The sequence below is a fragment of the Heterocephalus glaber genome, unplaced genomic scaffold (assembly GCF_053883595.1).
Source record: "Heterocephalus glaber isolate CG9 unplaced genomic scaffold, H.glaber_assembly_v1.0 deba00000613, whole genome shotgun sequence".
NCBI lineage: Eukaryota > Metazoa > Chordata > Mammalia > Rodentia > Bathyergidae > Heterocephalus > Heterocephalus glaber.
In genome coordinates, this window is record NW_028258152.1 from 1,155,391 (window position 1) to 1,173,505 (window position 18,115).

Sequence of the window (18,115 nt, forward strand, 5' to 3'; positions counted from 1 at the left end):
GGTCCTGTATTCAGGAGCTGCAGACTGCCCCCTGGACTCAGAGGGACCTCTCATCCCATCTTATCTCATGAAGCCTGCACGAGGTACAATAGGTAAGGATTCTCTCTTTCCTCAGGCTACTTCACTGTGTTACAAGTTTTCCTTTTCTGTTTTGGGACTGTCAAGCAATTTGGGGGAAAGTAGCAGTATTCATAGTTACAAATAGTCACCTTTCTCTATATCTTTTAATAAAACTACAATAAAATGATTAAATTTTACTGTATGTGAATTAAAATTAAATCAACTAGGTTAAAGTTTTGAATTAAATAACTTTTTTTTTGAGAGTCTCAATGTGTAGTCCAGACTGGTCATGAACTCATTATGTAGTCCAGGCTGGCCTCGAACTTGCTATATATAGGCCAGGTGGGCTCAAGTTCTTCGTCCTCCTGTCTCAGCCTTCCAAGTGCAAGAAATAACTATTTTATTTTATTTATTTATTTTTGGTACTGGGGATCAAACTCAGGACCTTGCACTTGCAAGGCAGGTGACGGAACCAGAGCTAAATCCCCGGCCCAGAAATAACTATTTTAAAGACAAAAAATAAATTTAAAGGGAGGCTACTTGGTTTATGCACAATGGCATGAGTGTGGTCCTGCTAAATGTTTAAATATGATTAGGACTGGGGACTGCACCTCAGTGGTAGAGTGTTTGCCCAGCATGTATGAGATATGATTAAATGAATGATGCATAAATTTAAAAAATAAAAAATGTCACGTCACCTTCCCAGCTTCCTTTGCATTATGGCCTGGCTGTCTTGAGTAGGTCTGGTCAATGAGAGATAAGCAAACTTCTGGATTGACTTCCAGGAAAGCTATTGTTTTCCTGATGAAAAGGAATAGAGTTAGCTAGCACAGAGCTTTTGCTCTGTGTCCTGCCAGGTGGAACACAGATGTGACGTCCAGAGGTTTGGCAGCTGACTTAGTTACTTTCCCATCATTGAGACAAAATACCCAACACCCACGACTTAAAGGACAAAAGGTTTATTGGTTCACAGTTTCAGTGATCATCCAGCTCTATGACAGAGACACTAAGGACAAAAGGGCACGTGGCCAAGAAATAGGAGAGAAAAGGGAGGAGCCAGGGAAAGAATACATCCTTCTAGGTCATGTCGCCAGTGACTCACCTCCAACAGGCCCTGCCTCCTAACAGCACATTTAGCTACTGAGCTCATCCATGAATGAATCCACTCATGAAGATAGTGCCCCCATGGTCCATTTACCGTCCAAACAAATGAGGCTTTGGGGGGACATTTAAGATCTAAACCATAACTTTATACCTCTGGCCCCCAAACAACTCATGTTCATCTCATTATGCAAAATATAGTCCATTTTTAAGAATCATCAAAGTCTTAACAGTTCCAGCATTGCTGGAAAGTCCAAGTCCCAAGTCTCCTCTGATACTTAAGGCAAACTCTTAGCTGTAAGCCCCTGTAAAAATCAAAAAGAAAGTTAAACACTTCCAAGATACAATAGCTTAGAATAAGCATTTCCATTTCAAAGGGGAGAAGAGGGAGATAGAAATGAATAGGACCAAGGAAAACATTAAATCCTATAGCTCTGTGTCCAGCACCCAGGACATAGTGTGGTGTGATTCGAGCTCCAAAGCATTGGGATGGTCCCATCTCTCTGGCATTGCCCTTTGCAGCCCTCATAACCTCTCTCTTGGGTTGGCTCTACTCACTGCCTGCAGCTTTCCTCAGTAGATAATTCCCGTTCCTGGCATCTCCAACTTTCTGAGGTCTCCACTGCACTTTTGGTTCACTCTCATGCACTGCCCTCTCAGGAGCACACTGCCTGGCCTCCTAAGCCTTATAAAGTCTGGGTGGAATCCTTCCTGATCCCACAACTCTTGCATTTTGCATACCTGATAAACCAACACTACATGATGGTCTGCCACCAGCTCAAGCAGTAGCCAGGGCCCCCTGGACCACAGCTATAGAGGCCTCTGAGTGCCTGGATGACTGAGCACTGTGAAACAAATCTGGGAGGAACCAATTCTTTTGATGGTCTTTCTCAAGCAGGGGACCCTGAGGTTTTCTTCTCAAAGAGCTTTACAGTTTTTTACCTATGAGCCTATAAGGGGTGGGGTCTTGCTGATTCCTGAGATGGCTCAGATCATTTTTCCTATTGTCTTTATGTAAAGTATTTGGCTTCTTCTTCTTCCTTTTTTTTTTTTTTTTTTTTTGATACCAGGGATCGAACTCAGGACCTTGTGCTTGAGAGGCAGGTACTGGAACCACTAAGCTAAATCCCCGGCCACTTGGCTTCTTTTCAGTGCTAACCTTTTTGGCAACCATGTTTTCCTTTCCCCCAACTTTATATGCTTCCTTTCTGGCAAAACTGCAAAACTTTTCAAAGTATTCAGCTCTGCAATTTGTTCCTGCTTTTTATTGTAGATCTCGCTAAAGATAACGGTATCCATGCCACAGCTTGAATATTGAGATGCCTTGAAATTTCCTGTGCAGATTAATTAGCCCACTGCCTTTAATCTCAGTCTGTCCCAAAGTCTCAGGACAAGGACAAAATGTAGACAAATTTTCTGCCAGAACATAACACACATGGCCTCTAGTCCAATTGCCAATGGGACCCTTATTCCAGCTGAAACCTCCTGAGTTCGCCTTTTACTGTCTGCATTTCTATCAGCATTCTGGTCTTCTGAGCTCCAACCAGAATCTCCTCCCATTAAGCTCAGCTCACACTCTTACATTCCAGGTCTTCTCTAGTCAGCATCTCCAAGCCTTTCCAAATGCCTCCCATGAACAAGTTCCAAAGGCTTCTAAATCACATGGCCAGGTACAGGCAGAGCCCACTCCTACTACCAAAATCTGTCTTAGTTACTTTACTGTTGCTGGGATAAAATACCCAATATCCACAACTTACAAGATGAAAGGTTTATTTTGACTCACAGTACCAGTCCGTGGTTGACTGGCTCCAAAGGAGAAATGGCATGGGAGAGGAGAATGGTTGATGAAAAGCTGCTCACATCATGGTAACCAGGAAGCAGAGAGTGGGGAGAGGGAAGGGAAGGGAAGGGAAGAGGGGAAGGGAGGAAAGAGAGGGAGGAGACAGGGACAAGAATATACCTTTCCAGGTCATACCCCCAGTGACCCACCTCCAACCAGACCTCACTTCCTAACAACACATTTACCCTTTACAGTGACTGTATAAGAAGAGTGACCAATCTTGTATGTCCTCCACCACATTATGACAAGTCAGGAAGACTCTCACCAGATGCTGGCATCTTGGTATTAGATTTCCCAAGGACCTGAACAGTTAGGAGTAAATCTCTCCTCTTTATAAATCACCCCATCTTCAGTGTTCTGTGATAGCAGCAGAAAACAGAGTAAGTCCTTAATCTGCTCTGCACTTTTCTCTAAAAGAGTCTCGGGGTTTGGTCCTTGACATTCATTGTACTTTCTCTGGATGAATTCGTAGGGTCCCCTGTCCTGCATCATTAAATACTGTCTCTAAGCTGCTTGGAGTCCCAAATTAGCATTTTATTCACACCCTGAAGTTCCACACTCTTACACTCAACTGCCTGCTTGATGTCTCCATTTGAATGTCTAATTAGCATCTCAAACCTAATTTGATTCCCTTGCTCCACAGGTGTTATGACCACAGTCTTCCTAAGTTTACACCAATGGCACCACCATCTACCTAGTTGCTCAAGGCAAAAGTCAAGATGTCTTTAATTTCGGGCCGGGAATTTAGCTCAGTGGTTCTGCCTCCTGCCTTGTAAGCACAAGGTCCCAACTTCAATTCCTGGTATGGAAAAAATAAAAAAGAATTGGAATTCTACTTGTTTGAGGATGCTTGTAGGACAATTAGAAAAACCTATTACCACCCAGCTGTAGTCATTAAGAGTAAGTTATACCAGGTGTGGCAATGTATGCTTGCAATTCCAGTGCACTGCAAAGCTGAGGCAGGAAGACTGTAAATTTGAGCCCAGCCTGGAAAATTTAGCACTTTAATAAGATCCTGTCTCAAAATTTGAAAACAAAAAACATTTTTTAAATGGCTGGGGATGTAACTCAGGACAAAGGGACTGGGTTCAACCAACCACCACTGGGAGGAGGGAGTTACTATTGCTACATATCGCTAAAAGAAAAGTACCTCACCATTCACTCTCCAGGTGCTAAATTACAGGCAATGTAAAAATCTATCATTTTTCTTTTGAGTCTGTATCCTTTTAGACACCCAGATCTTGTGCTCTGTGGACTTTTGTGCATACTATCCCAGAGATTACCAGGACAGTTAACTGTGCAAACCTCTGAGATAGCAACTGCATTAACTTATTTAATGGTTTACACTTGTTACTGACATCTTCATGGAGATTCAAAATGCAGACTAGGGAGTACTTTTTTTTTTTCTTTTTTCTTGTCATGCCTGGCCTGAATGAGACCTTCACAAGCAAACAGGCTGCATTCTGCAAACAACAGGCTACCAGGACAGTTGGCCATAAAGAAAATTCGGGTTGGAGTATACAATCTCCCTGCTGCAAGAAGTTCAGTGATTATCTGCACACCTGTGCTGACCATCCTTGGACCGTCAGTCATAAATGTTCCGTATGATCATAGCCCCCTTTATAAGCACTATATAAGCCTAATTCCCTTCCCAGTTAGCTGCTGGTATGTCTCTCTCTCTTAGTGTCAGCCCATCCACACATCAATGTAATTTGCCTCTTCCAAGCTAGCAGCTAAAATCTGCCTCAATTTCAGTCTCTGTTCATACTCAGACTGGAATAAAACTTTTTTCTCACAACGCCTGTCTGAGTGGCCTCACATGCCATTTGTAACATTTCTTTTCCTTCCTTTTTGGAAAAGACACAGTTCAGAATATTCACAAGAATTCCAGTTCTGTAAATAGAGTCAATATCTTGGTAGATTATTTTGGAAAAACTATTTTTGAAAGTCTCATGCAGGCTATAAACAAGACCTAGCCCTAGTCTGAGAAGCAGAAATGATGTGTACTTTTTCAGCCCCATCACTATTTAACAACCCAAAATGACTATATTAGAACTCAACTGCTTCTAGAAATAATGCTAGAAACCCTCATGTAGTGTTCATGATGTGCTGAGCTTTGCACGTAAGTCATTTCATTCTTCCAACAACCCCACGGGATGTGGGAATTATTATTATCCCTATTTTACAGATGGGGAAATTGAGACCCAGTGTCTTGGTCCCTTCATGTTACTATAACAAAATACTGGCTTATAAACAGCAGTAATTTATTTCTTACAATTCTGGAGGTCAAGAACTCCAAAATCAAGTCAGATCCAGGATCCTATTTCAGGCCCATTTCCTGTTTCATAGATGATCCCTCTTTATTGTATTTTTCACACAGTAGAAGAGTCAAGGAAGCTCTCTGGAATCTCTAAGAACACTGAAGATTCCATCCTCATGACCTAATCACCTCTCAAAGGCCCTAACTCTGAACACTGTCACCTAGGAGTTTAGGTTGGAACATATAAATGGTGGTGGGGGAATAACACTCAGACCATAGCACACAGATAGGAAAGGTGCAATTGCCCAAGTCATAAACTAGTAAGTGCAAAGCTAGAATAAATCAGACAGGCAAGCTTAAATATCGCATGGTTTTCTCTCATATGAGAAACCCAAGGGTAAATAAAGAGCAAAATAAAAGATAATAGGAAGCAGGGAGATAGATCTTTTGCAAAAGGGAAGGGATCAAGAGTTGGAGGGAGGGGTAGGGAGAAGGGCTGAAAAACATAAAGATGTGCTATGCACATGTACCAACTCCCCAGGATGAATGCAATCATTATGTGCTGCAAATATGTACTAATAAAAAATTTTTTTAAATTTTAAGTGCAAAGCTAGAACTCAAACCCAAGCAATGCAGCCCCAGAATCCATACTTTTGGCCACCAGAGCGACACTCCTTAACACCTGGAGTGAATAGAAACTTAATGCTGAAATGCATGCAATTAGATGGTTCTGGGGGTGCAGCTCAGTGGTAGAGTGCTTGCCTAGCATGTGCGAGGCCCTGGGTTCAATTCCCAGCACCACCACCCCCCAAAAAAGAAAGCAATTGGAAACACCAAATAAAAGACATCATGACACCACAAGAACCTCAGGAGTTCTTCCTAAGAGGATGTCCATACTACATAACCAGCTTCTGGTTATTGATTGTTTCATGGTTTCAGGGCAAAGTTATACTACTCAACAGTGGAAATGAGAATTTTCTGTCTAGATGATTACATGGATTACGTTATATCAGCCCATGCTGTTGTAGGAATGCCCCAAACCACTACGGTATACCAAATGTCATAACTAGATGGAATCCTACATAGTCTTCAGCATTTATCTGACTCACTCATCTCAACAATCAAGTACAATCTAACAATCAACAATCTTAGTACAGTTTTGGAAAACATGCTTCACAACCTTGAATTAGGCACATCAGCTCCATGGGACTTTGAAAATAAAGCCATGAGATGGTGCGACCTCTCAGGTCCTTTCCTTTGAATAACTTTCTGTCCTGGCCTGATAGCTTTAAAGCAGGAAACTTGAACTTTCAAAATTCATCATCTTTTTACTGCTTCAAAATCCACTAAGCAAAGCAACTTCACAGCTTTCTGAATCTGCATGCTTTCAAATTACAAGCATATTAAGTTTGGCACTTAAAGTTCAAACAAAAAGCTGCCAGGTCAGCAGCGGGGAGCCAGATCTTGTGATTGGGGGGGGGGTGTCTGTTCTTTCCTCAGCATCCGTGGACTGCCGCCGTGGACTGCCGCCGTGGACTGCCGCCGTGGGCTGCTTGGCAAAGCTTACAGTTGGTAGAATCTAGTGTCCCATCTGTACAGCCTTGGGCAAGTTACTTAACCTCTCTGTGCTTAAGTGGAGCTAACAATAGCCTGTCTGCAGGTTGTGGCAGAAAAATGAGTTCGTATAATAAGTAACCCTGTAGAAGAGCCTCTGACACATAGTAAAGCTTCGTTTCCTTAATATATCATAATGACGTTATTATTTCCTATATCAAGAAACATAAAGTGAAGCTGGAAGAAGAGACCTCAAGGGTTGGGATGGGCGCTGCACCAGACGAGCTCAAGTGATGGCCGTTAAAATGCTTTCACCAGCTGGGTGTGCTGCACACACCCGTAATCCTAACACTCTGGGAGCCCAGCCTGGGCAGCTTAGCAAATTAGTGAGATCCTGTCTCGAAAAAACCAATTTTTTTTTAAGGGATGGGGATGTAGCTCAGCACAGAGGCCCTGGGTTCGGTCCCTAGTACTGAAGAAAAAAAATGCTTTCACCAAGACACCTTGAATGCCAGCCCTTCATGAAACTAAAGCTGCCCTACTGTGAAAATGCCTCCATTGCAGTCCTTCTATTTAGACATTTTGTGCATGTGTGTGTGTGTAGAGGACCGATGTGTACTCTCGATTGTTTGACAGGTGGATTACTGAAAAGAACTCTCACATACCCTCTCCACACCATCTTAAACAAGGCTGCGGAGCACGGCCAGAGGGGGTCCGAGTGCACTGAGAGTCATTTCCATGTAGAGAAAGGCTCAACGAAGCCCACTCCTGTGGTGCCACGGAGAGGAGAGAAGGCAAGTGTTCTCAAAGGCAACTTGAATGTGGAACGAGAGCCCTAGAGATGGCCTCGGCCTTGACCAGCAATGGTCTGGGAAGTTCATGTTCAGAGAATACTTCCAAGTGAAACACTGTGAAGATGTTCGTAGTGATGTTTGTAATTTCTCCAAAATCGAGAGAACACAAAGACAGCCACTAACATGAAAATGGCAATGAATGCCCTGCCAGCTTCCGTGAGAATACTGGATTCAAGGACAAACATATACATTAAGGGTTTTTAAAATGCTGCCAAGAGAGAAACAATAGAAAAGAATGCTGTGTACACATGAAGTTGGAGCAGAAGGACTTCCAGAGAATAACAGTGGGAAAGGGCAAAGGAGAGACTTCGGGTTTGGCAGAAAACAGGGATCATAAAGGAGGGAGGGAGACACGCTCTGCTTGGAAGGACTTCGTGCCAGGATCAACATGGACGAGGTGCATCCATTTAAACACAAACCAAACCCCAGAAGACTTGAGAGGCCACGGTGGTAAGCAATTCATATATGCATTTGTCTATCAAAAGATTTTAAAGTTTCAGTTCCAAGGGGAGAAAATTTTGCACAGTTGAAAAAGTCATCAACAGGAAGACTAGAGAGGGTCATCAGGGTGAAGGGGAGCACAAGGTGGGAGCTGGCAACCCACATGGAAAGGGGATCAGTGGTTGGACTTCTCTCTGCACCTCAAATGAGTGGGTCACTACCAGCTTCTTGGGAGCAGGAAACTGGTACACAGGTCAGTGGCCCTGAACAGGAAATGCCTAGGACATCCTTTGATTTATCAGAGGAAGCTGATGTAATGAAGATAAGTCTCTGGGAAAATGTTGCTCTGATATTAAGATCAAATGCTTCTGACCACTCCGAAGAACAAGCCCAGATGGTGGCTTAGTACGAAAAAGGAAGAAGAGGTAGAGAGGACTAGGTGGATAGAGTGCATGGAAGCACTCGGTCACCTGAGAAATGCTGGATAAATCTCTTCCCTGAAGAGGAGTGATTCACTCTGCCAGACTACAGTTACCCAGGGTGTTCTTTAAGTAGAATCATAAATCTATACATGAGCTTGCAAATTCTTTCATTTTGTGTGTATTTGTTTGTTTATTTTTGTGGTACTAGGATTGAACCCAGGGTTTTCGCACAGAGCTACATCCCTAGCTCTTTTTATTTTTTATTTTAAGACAGAAATTTGAGCAAGTAATGGTAAAATTATAATTTTTTCCACCTGAAGCTATGGTTTTAGCTTGACCATTTAACCAGATTGATCTATAAGCCAGTCATAACACCACATTCAGGGGACGCAGGGGAGAGGAAGGGGAGGAACAAAGATGTGTTAGGGACATGTACCAACTTCTGAGACATAATAATGTAATCATTATGTACTGTGAAAATAGATTAATAAAAATTTTAAAACTAATTTAAAAAGCCCACCAAATCAACCGTGGTTGGCTCGATTGATGTTAGTCTACGTATTTTAAATCATGTGACCATCCATCTATTCATTCATTCATGATAACCACCAGAGAAGGGCTGTATCTATCTATATAACTCAGGTAAAACCATTAAGCCATTTTCAAGGTATAGAACACTATAGACTTTAAGAAACAAGAAATATGAAAGTAGGACTACATTATACAAGTTATTCTTTCTGCTGATCTCAATGTGCAAGTAACTTATATCGTCTCAAAGAACACTTGATCTTTCTCATCTAAGCATCTGGCTTCACAAAGCCCGCAAGCTGAGCTAGCTTCATGCTTGCAGTTACACGCACTTACACGTTGCCTGAATGTTGGGCTCACAGGAGCCAAGAGTCAGCTTTTACCTCCTGCTTCAGGGATATCAGGTTTCGACTCACGTTGTTGGACGCTTGTATACATGCTTTTGTGCCTTATTAAAATGAACCTTTCCACTGATTCTTCTCTTGCCACCACTGGGTCTGGGGTTGTGTTCTTTCTCTAGCATTATTAAGCATCTGTCGTCATGTTCAGCCCAGAAGCCTGAGGATATACAGCAACTTTTCCAGCTGAGAAAAATAGTGACCTCCACCAGACACCAGTTTACCATGTGATAACAGTGCTGTTTATTTTTGAGGGCCTTAATTTAGCACTTGTCCCTGGAGCTAGGTTTCGTGTTGCCTTCGTAAACTGTCCTCTGTCTCCTCTCCCCACTCCTTCATGCACACACACACACACAAACACACAAACACCCTCACAATGAGCCTAGCTCGTTTTGGACACTTCTCCAGCTGTGACTTTAGCAAGGCTTCGGCTAATGGGGAGCCAGACAGAATTACAGCCCCAAACATTCCCCTGCCGCTGATCCAGAGCATGTGTTATCGTATCGCACACTGTAAATTGATTCCAAATCCCTGCCAGCAGGGCAGTCTGCGTTCCAAATGTGGAAGGCTCCGGCATGGTGAATTGAAAAACAGAAATGCGCCATACTTCCTCTTTGGTGTAAGCCTCAATTTGCTGTGTACTTTTGATTCTTAAACTGTGTTTTTTCTCTGCAAACACAGAGCAGCCTATGAAATCTCTGTACCTTAGTGACAAGAAACTATGTGGGGACGCAGGTCCTCTCTATTATTAAAGTCTTTTCCATTCTCTTCGTGAAGGTTAGCTATCAGGAAATAGAGCAAGAAGAAGGGGCCATTTAAGATAATAAAGTGGGCTCTCGTACAGCTGATGAGAGGCGTAAACAAGCTCACTGTGAGAGTCTCACGGGAGTAGAAGTCTAGGATTTCAGATGCTGTATAAACCCTTGCAAAATCTTTGCAATTACTCTACAAATGACCCACTAGTGCAGGCAACAGATGGGGCCCTAACCGCACAGTTCCAGTTCGGTGGTGTCCCACACTGACCAGAGTTTACCATCGCTGTGTTCCTACAGACTTGAAGTAGGTCTGCAGGTTACTGAACACCATGGCTAACACTTGGCCTCATTTTGGGGATTAGTGAGGACTGAGGTGGCAGAGGGGAAAGACATCGGGGAGATGAGCGGCGAGGTTGTTTGAATCTCTTCAGAAGTCCCCAGCCCCACAGTGTCTGGGGCCCCAACTTGGTTATGATGGTGACACTATTTTGTTACAATAATTTCACCTGACAAGGTCTCCATTGTTTGTTCATGTGGTGAGCACTTAGCCCATTCTTTAAAAAGAATGAATTATTTTTTAAATTGGCAAATAAAAATTATATTTATGATATACAACATGATTTTTCTCAATATGTGTATATCATGGAATGGCTAAACTGAACAGATTACCATATGCATTACCTCACATACTCATTTCTGTGGTGAGACTGCATAAAATCTACACTTAGCCCTTCCAAGAATACAAGACCCCTGCGTTTAATCCAACATTTCCTCATTAGATCCTAAGAAAGGGCCACATATGTGCACAGAGGAATGGGCAGGTAGTTAATACAGTCCTTTGTAATAAAACGGCTAATGCTGGAGGGTGAATTGCCAGAGCAAGTAGTCAAACTTTATAGCAAAGTGTTCTGCATATTTTCAAATTAAATCTCATTACATATGTAAGACAGCTAGTGCAACAGTGACTTAGCCTGGTTTTCCCCAACTTTATTAGCTAGTGCCTGCCAATAAATAAATACAACCTGGCTAACTGCTCTCTGACCCGCAGGCATTTGGAGGTGGGCAGCAGTGCTGGGGACAGTGCTCTGCTAGCCTTGAGCAGCCCTGCCTTCCAGGCCTGGCTATGGTCAAGCAGCGAGTGACTTTAGGCAAAACTCTGAGCATTCCCGGGTCTCTAGGTCTTCAGTATCAAAATGGAGAAGTTGAGAGATTTTAATGTCCACTTCTAGGTTGATTTCTTCATTCTTGCTGATTTCGAACTTCTAGGGGATGAAAACAATAATGTTTGAAGGAGGAATGTATAAGATCAAAATAAAAATTTTTTAAAGGTCTATGTGGGGGAAATAATACATAGGATTATAATGGAAAAGAATAATTCAATTCTGTTTAAGTATAATAGATGTTTTTATTTCCTGAAAAATCCAATTAGGAACAATGGCTATGAAATTTGGTTTAAATTTTATAGCTATAGAAGTAAATTTTTAAATATCAAAACGTAAGTCTACATACTGAAGTTCCTCTTCAGAAATGTTTTCCTAGATTTCTGTTTATTCTATTACAACAGATACTGTAGTCAGCATTTTGCTGTAACTGCCAGACAGGCACAGACACAATTTTAAATGGGGGGGGGAGTCAAAGTAGGGCTCCTAGGAGAGGTGGTATCTGCCGGATGTGGGGGCACACACCTCTAATCCCAGCTACTTGGGAAACTGAGGCAGAAGGATTACAAATTGGAAGCCAGCCTGGGCAACTCTGCAAAACCCTGTCTCAAAAAAAAAGGAAAAAGGGGCTGGAGATACTATAGCTAAGGACTCCCTGGATGTGATTTCCCAAATAAATAAATACATAAATAAGGCATTTGGGCCCAGCAATTGGCTTGGAGCTGTCTGGGGAAGCTCGCTCCAGGCCCTGAGGCGGAGGGTGCTGGGAGGGCAGAGTGGGGAAGAGCAGACGGCAGGGGTGGAGGGGTGGGCAGGCGCCGCAGGGGCCCACGGTGGTGCTCGACCTTCGCTCTCACACGCGCAGGCCTCAGGGCTTCCACAGGGACCTTCCCCGGTGGCGCGCCGGGAGGAAGCCTCGCGCGTGAGCCCAAGGCTGCACAGGAGGCCGGCCGGGGCCAAGGCTTAGCAGGGCAGGGGCTGCGAGGCGGGCAGAGCCCAGGTCCCAGAGAAGGGCCAGCCAGCTTCCTCGGCGCAGGCCCGACGTCGTGTCTAAAGGCCGGAGCCAGGAACGACTCAGGCGTGCGGCCTGAGCAAGCCAAGAGCAGATTTGTGTCGGCTGAGAGGCGAGGAAAATGAAATGGCCAACTCCTGTTTTACAGGATGGCGCCCATGTTAAAACGCCCGCTCAGTCGTCCGGTGCCTGGGATTCGCGGCGCAGCTCGCACTTTGTGGTCGCCCGTTCTGCCGCAGCCACCCACTTCCCCTTCTCTCTGCCCACGAAAGTCGCTCTTCGCCAGGCCGCCTCCGAGCTCTGCATCCCTGACGCCCCGCAAATGGAATTACTCCTGAGATCACTGTTCCGTTTGCTTCCTCAATAACCACTTTTCCATTCAGTCTTTCTTTCTTGTACTGGGAATTGAACCCAGGTTCATCCCTAGACCATTACTTATTTTTATTACTACTATTAATTTTGAGACGAGGTCTCGCTAAGTTACTAAATGGCCTGGTTGGGCTTGAACTTCGGTCCTCCTGCCTCGGCCTCTCCGAGTGCTGGGATCACAGGTGTGCACCCCCGCCCCAGCTCCTCCAAGTTGTTATACTCTTCCACCTCCAACCCTTCAGTGTCCCTCTCACCAAGAGCTCCCTCCAAATGGCTGCGCCAGCCTGAATGAACAAAGGCTTCCAGCCCCTGCCTCCCACGCCTGAGCCCCGCCTGGCCGCCACTAGAAACTACTCCGACCTCTAAGGCTTAGGCGCAGTGAGGCGCTCTGCGAGCTCTCCTGTCTGATGCTCTGACTCACGCACTTCTGCCTGCGTGTGGCCGGCTCCTGCCCCGGGGACTCCTGTGCAGACCTCGGGGTGCTGGAGACCTTCTGGGTGAGCCGGCTCCACGAAGGCGCTTGCGTGGCTTAAAACCAGCTGTGGGCTCCCGGAGAGGGGCTCCTGGCTCGGAATCCACAGCACCAGGTCCCCTCCCGCAGTCCAAAGCCAGAGAACTTCTGAGAGACTCATTTCCACTGACCAAAGCCGGCTGTTGAACTTCAGATCATTTTTCTAAAAGGGAGAAAGAACATCGCAAAGGGAGGAGGGGGCCCAATCTCCCCGGGCCTCCTGGGCTGCTTCTCTCAGTGTGATCTCTCATCCAATCCAACGTTCCAGCAGCTGCACCCCGGACTCTTCCGGGCTTCCTGTTACCCGCGGCAGTCGCAAAGGCTCTTGGAAATGGGCAGGGTCCTTCTAAAACACAGACGTGCTGTCATTATTTTCCTCCTTTAAAACTGAGTGGGGTCCTGTTGCCTACAGAGTAAGTCACCTCTTAGAATAAAGTCCAATTCTTACCGGAGCCTACAAGGCCCTCTGCAGTAATTCGAGAGCACCCTGCCACCCGCCCTCTGTTCTCATCCCTCCTCCCGTCACCCCAAACCTGTCTTCCCGGGCTGCCCCAGCTCTCTCCATGCCTTTGCTCTGCCGTCCTCTCCCACGTGCAGCACCTGACCAATTTCCTTCCGGTGCTTTTGGACCCACATTGCAAGACAACAAATGGCAACTTATTCTTTCAGAAATGACAACAGCAGCGAAGTTAATACAGCCATGTCGCACCTTAAGCACCCCTGGACCATGAAACAGGCAATCCCCGCCCTCAGAGGGCAGCAGAGTGGGAAAGGCAGCTTTGAGCCCCGGGTTTTATCATTACACAAGCTGAGGGGTGCAGTGGGGCCTGGCTCTCTTACTTGGTGAAGCCTGCTCAGCTCTTGCAAGCAGTGTGTTCCTCGAGGTGGACCTGCCATTCTTGTGTCTGAATTCCCCAGATAGGCGCTCTCGCTCTCTCTTTCTCTCTCTCTCTCTCTCTTTCTCCCTCTCCTCTGTATCTCCATCCAGAACAGTTGGTCATGGGTTTCTGTTTTGCTTTCCCAGTGCTGCAGAGAGAACCCAGGCCTGGAACCTCTTGGGCAAGCATGCTGCCAACGAGCTGCAGGGATGCACACTTAAGGGACCAGGCTGGGAGGTGGCACCAGCACCTGGAGACACCAGCGGCCTCAGTGTGAGCCTCATCTGTAGATCCTTGGTGCCTCTCCCTCCATGTGGCCTTCATTCGTATTTTGGACAGCACTTTCTGGGCAGATCTGCCACCCGACGTGAGGTGCAGCAATGGTTCAGGGCTGCTCTGGCCCGTGCTGCCACAGTCCTGCTGGAAGAACGTGGCACTGTCTGTGGGGTGAGAGCGGGTAGATTGCAGGAGGGAGGCAAGCTCCCTGCAGGAGAGAGCACAGACCTCCTCACACCCATGGTTCTAGCCTAGAAACCCACTCTGGCCAATGGCTGTGAATTGTTTTATTTAAAGGACAGTTTACATACAGCATCACTAGGTTTCTAAATAAAGTCACAAAAGTAACTCTGGGCAGGGTTCAGTGAAGAACCACTGTGAGAATCACCATGACTAGAGGGTAGACAAAGGTATCTATTAATACACAGTGAGGCTGAAATCACGCCGCTGAAGGAGAGAAAGCGTAGGGCTACTGTAATTGTGATACTTAGTGGTTAAAAGGTCACAGAAGAGCAAAGAACCAGTAAGACAAAGACATAGTTGTTGATCCACACCACTTTAGAATCTATTTTCAAAAGGGGACAATAGCATTACTCATAATTTTGTCAAAGTTAAGAAGTAAATGTTCCTAAACACTATCTGCTGGATACGGCTTATGCAAAAAGTAGGAAGAAACTTCTGAGAGAAGTAAAATACATTTAAATATTCATAAAAATGGTCAAAATGGTCAATTTTATGCTACATACCCCCCCCCACACACACACAGACAAAATTGAGCCCAGGGCCTCTCTCATGCTAAGCCAGACTCTGTCATGAGCTACATTCCCAGCCCTAAGTTATGTATATTTTAACTTCAAAAAACTACCCAGAAAAAACTGGAACTAACATATTTCCAATTCCTAAATAATGTCATTTTTAAGGAAAATTTGCATTTTACAGCTCCCAAACTACACTAACCCATCTATTTTTCTAAGATTTTGGTAATATCCTTAGTTGTCCTGCAAAAGTAAAGGGTCGTTAAAAGCAGAAATGAAAATTGTTTGAAAATCATCTTTTTAAGTGGCGTTGGATCAAACCAGGGGCTCATGCATGCTGCTTCAGCCTCCCAGAGTGCTGAGATTACTGGAACGCTCCACAATTCCTGGCTTACAATTTTTTTTTAAAGATTCCGTGTACCAGGCCTCTCCCTTAAAAAGCACAGATGAGGGCAGGGGATTTAGCTCAGTGGTTCTGCTCCCTGCCTCACAAGTGCAAGGACCCAAGTTTGATCCCCAGTACCAAAAAAAAAACAAACAGATGCATTGATTTCAAAAGATACTTTAGGTCTTTAGTTAATTCATTGAGGCAGAAGGTAGAAGGGTGGACGGGAGGCCTGGATGGGTGGAGAGTTACTGTGAATGGGTGCAGTGTCAGTTTGGGGTGATAAGGAGTCAGCATCCAATGGCAGCAGTGGGTGCACAACAGCGTGAGTGTACTGGGTGCCACCGAATATGCCACTAAAAATGGCTTAGGGTGACACACTTTTGTCATGCATATTTTACCACAATTGACAACATTTTTTTATTATTATTTTTATTTTATTTTATTTTGGTACCGGGGATCAAACTCAGGTTCTTGCGCTTGCGCAGCAGGCTGGGAAACCACTGAGCTAAATCCCCGGCCCAATAACATTTTTTTAAAAAGGCTCAGCTCTCGTCAGGTGACAGTTCCCATGCCAGGTCGCCCTGGATATTTTTATGTGTGGTTCTCAAGAGTGCAGGATTCATGCATTCGCTTTAGCTCTTAGTAAATGCCTTCTGAATCGCAGCTGAAAATTAGACGGCGACTTTCTCCGCTGCACCTGGCGTGTACAAGCTCCCGGAGCAGGTAGAGGCGCAAAATTATTCTTTTGATTTCCCTGGAGCAAGATGTGGTTAAATGCTGGATCAAGTAGCTTCTTGGAAGACCTAGATGCAGACGCTGCTCCTCTCCTTTCTCACTCTGCTTCTGTCCCTCCCGAAACCAGGGAAAGGGGACAGTTTGCCGTTTCAGGCCTGCGTGTTCACCGGACGGAGCTCCAGCCGCCCCGCTCCGCTCCAGGGAGGTCGCTCCCCCACGCCCCTGGACCTGCTCCACAGGAGGCGACTGTTCCCCTCGGTCCTGGGCATCGTCGACCCGTGGGGAGCGGGGAGCTCGCGGGGAAATGCAGCCCCCAAGGCCGAGATCCTCTTTCTATTTCTGTGGTTTTTCACTTCCCCTCCCAGCAGAAACCCCCGGCGGCAGTGGTGCTGTTTTCTCCTCTTCCTCCTGCCCCATGGCCCCAGGCTCTGGCAGCGGGCCCGCACCCACACTTCCACCCCTCCTGCCCTCCCCGCCCACGCTTTCCCGGGGGCTCGAACCTCGAACCTCGAACCTCGAACCTCGAACCTCGTACCTCGAGGGCTTGGCTGCCCTCCGGCCGCTTTCATTGGCTCACGGCCGCCTCTCTGGCGCCCTCTAGCGGAGCGCGCCCAGGTCCCCCGTGCCTCTCGGAGAACTGGAAATGACACAGTGCTCCCTTGGTAGGCCGCCTCTGAAGCCTAAAATCTCATCAGAGCCTCCAAAACTCTAGTCCTAGGGCTGAGGGTGTCGGACATCGATAAACCACTTGCCCAACACACACAAGGCCCTGCGTTCAATCCCCAGCCCTGGAAAAGAAAACAAATCCATCCCAGGGGCTCTGAATTTCCGGGACACGCTAAACTGAAAAAAGCTCGCCCTATGCAGTCGTTATAAATCTCAGCACACAACTATATTTGCCAGAAAATGCAGTGTTTTCTGCATCAGCTTGTTTTCAGTTCAAGCCCGCGGTGCGGGACTGAAGCTCCAGCTCAGCCCCTTGCCAGGTCTCCACCCCCTGGGCCCAGGCGTGGGCCCCCCACGCGGTACCAGTATCGAGGACGACCAGGCCTCTGCCCCGAGGAGGCGCCGGCCAGGGAGATGTGCGAGCGGCCACAGCTGAGGGCGGGCACTCGCCTCCTCCACACTCACGCTGGTCCTGCCAAGGCCTTGCCTTCTCTCCCGCGCAGTGACCAACAAGCCCAGCAGGGCCCCCAAGTCTCGGGACCTCCTGTTCTCATCTCCCCCTCTTCCTCCCAGCCTAGAGGGATTTCTCCCCGGTGGCGGGGATTCTTCCCTTCAGGTTCTTGGCCGAGGCATCTGACTGTGCCTGTTAATCCTCCCCTCCTTGCCTCTAATCCACGAATGTGCCGCCCTCTGGAGAGCAGACCCCTGGGGGACTTGAGCTGGGATCTCTGCTTTCCAAGGCCGGGACCGAAACCATGAGCCCAAGGCCACTGAAAGAGTAAGATTCAAAAGACCAATAGTGAAACTGCGGGTCGCATTTTTAGTAGCAGTTTTTGAACACAAATGATGAATGTGATCTTTAACAAGTGAGTTTTAGATAGCTAACTGATGATTAAAAAATCCTTAGCTCACCAAAGTAGTCAACAAGTCTGTATGCAAACCGGTATGTGTAAACAAATCGATTTCTCCATAATTTGTTCAAGAGTCATTAAAACTCTTTCCTGGAGAAAAATTAGCAGGGCATTTCTAAATTATAGATAATATTCCTCCTAAACGATATCACCACTGAACAGGACCACATCTGGAACTTGCTTACTAATTTTTAAAACCAAGAAAGCAAATCAAGAGTTACAAACATCTAAGAAGGCATAG

The 18,115-nt window shown here is 46.0% G+C and overlaps 1 protein-coding gene and 1 non-coding gene across 2 annotated transcripts in view; one reads left to right on the top strand and one right to left on the bottom strand.

Moving 5' to 3' along the window:
* Positions 1 to 18,115, bottom strand: part of LOC147829449 (uncharacterized) — a 30,899-nt gene that overhangs the window by 3,017 nt on the left and 9,767 nt on the right. Inside the window, exon 2 of the mRNA XM_087205736.1 lies at positions 14,486 to 14,627. Coding sequence (XP_087061862.1) covers positions 14,486 to 14,627 — 142 coding nt within the window. The remainder of the gene's footprint in view (positions 1 to 14,485; positions 14,628 to 18,115) is intronic.
* Positions 5,994 to 6,065, top strand: Trnaa-agc (transfer RNA alanine (anticodon AGC)). The gene has a single exon. It is a non-coding gene; the product is annotated as a tRNA-Ala (tRNA).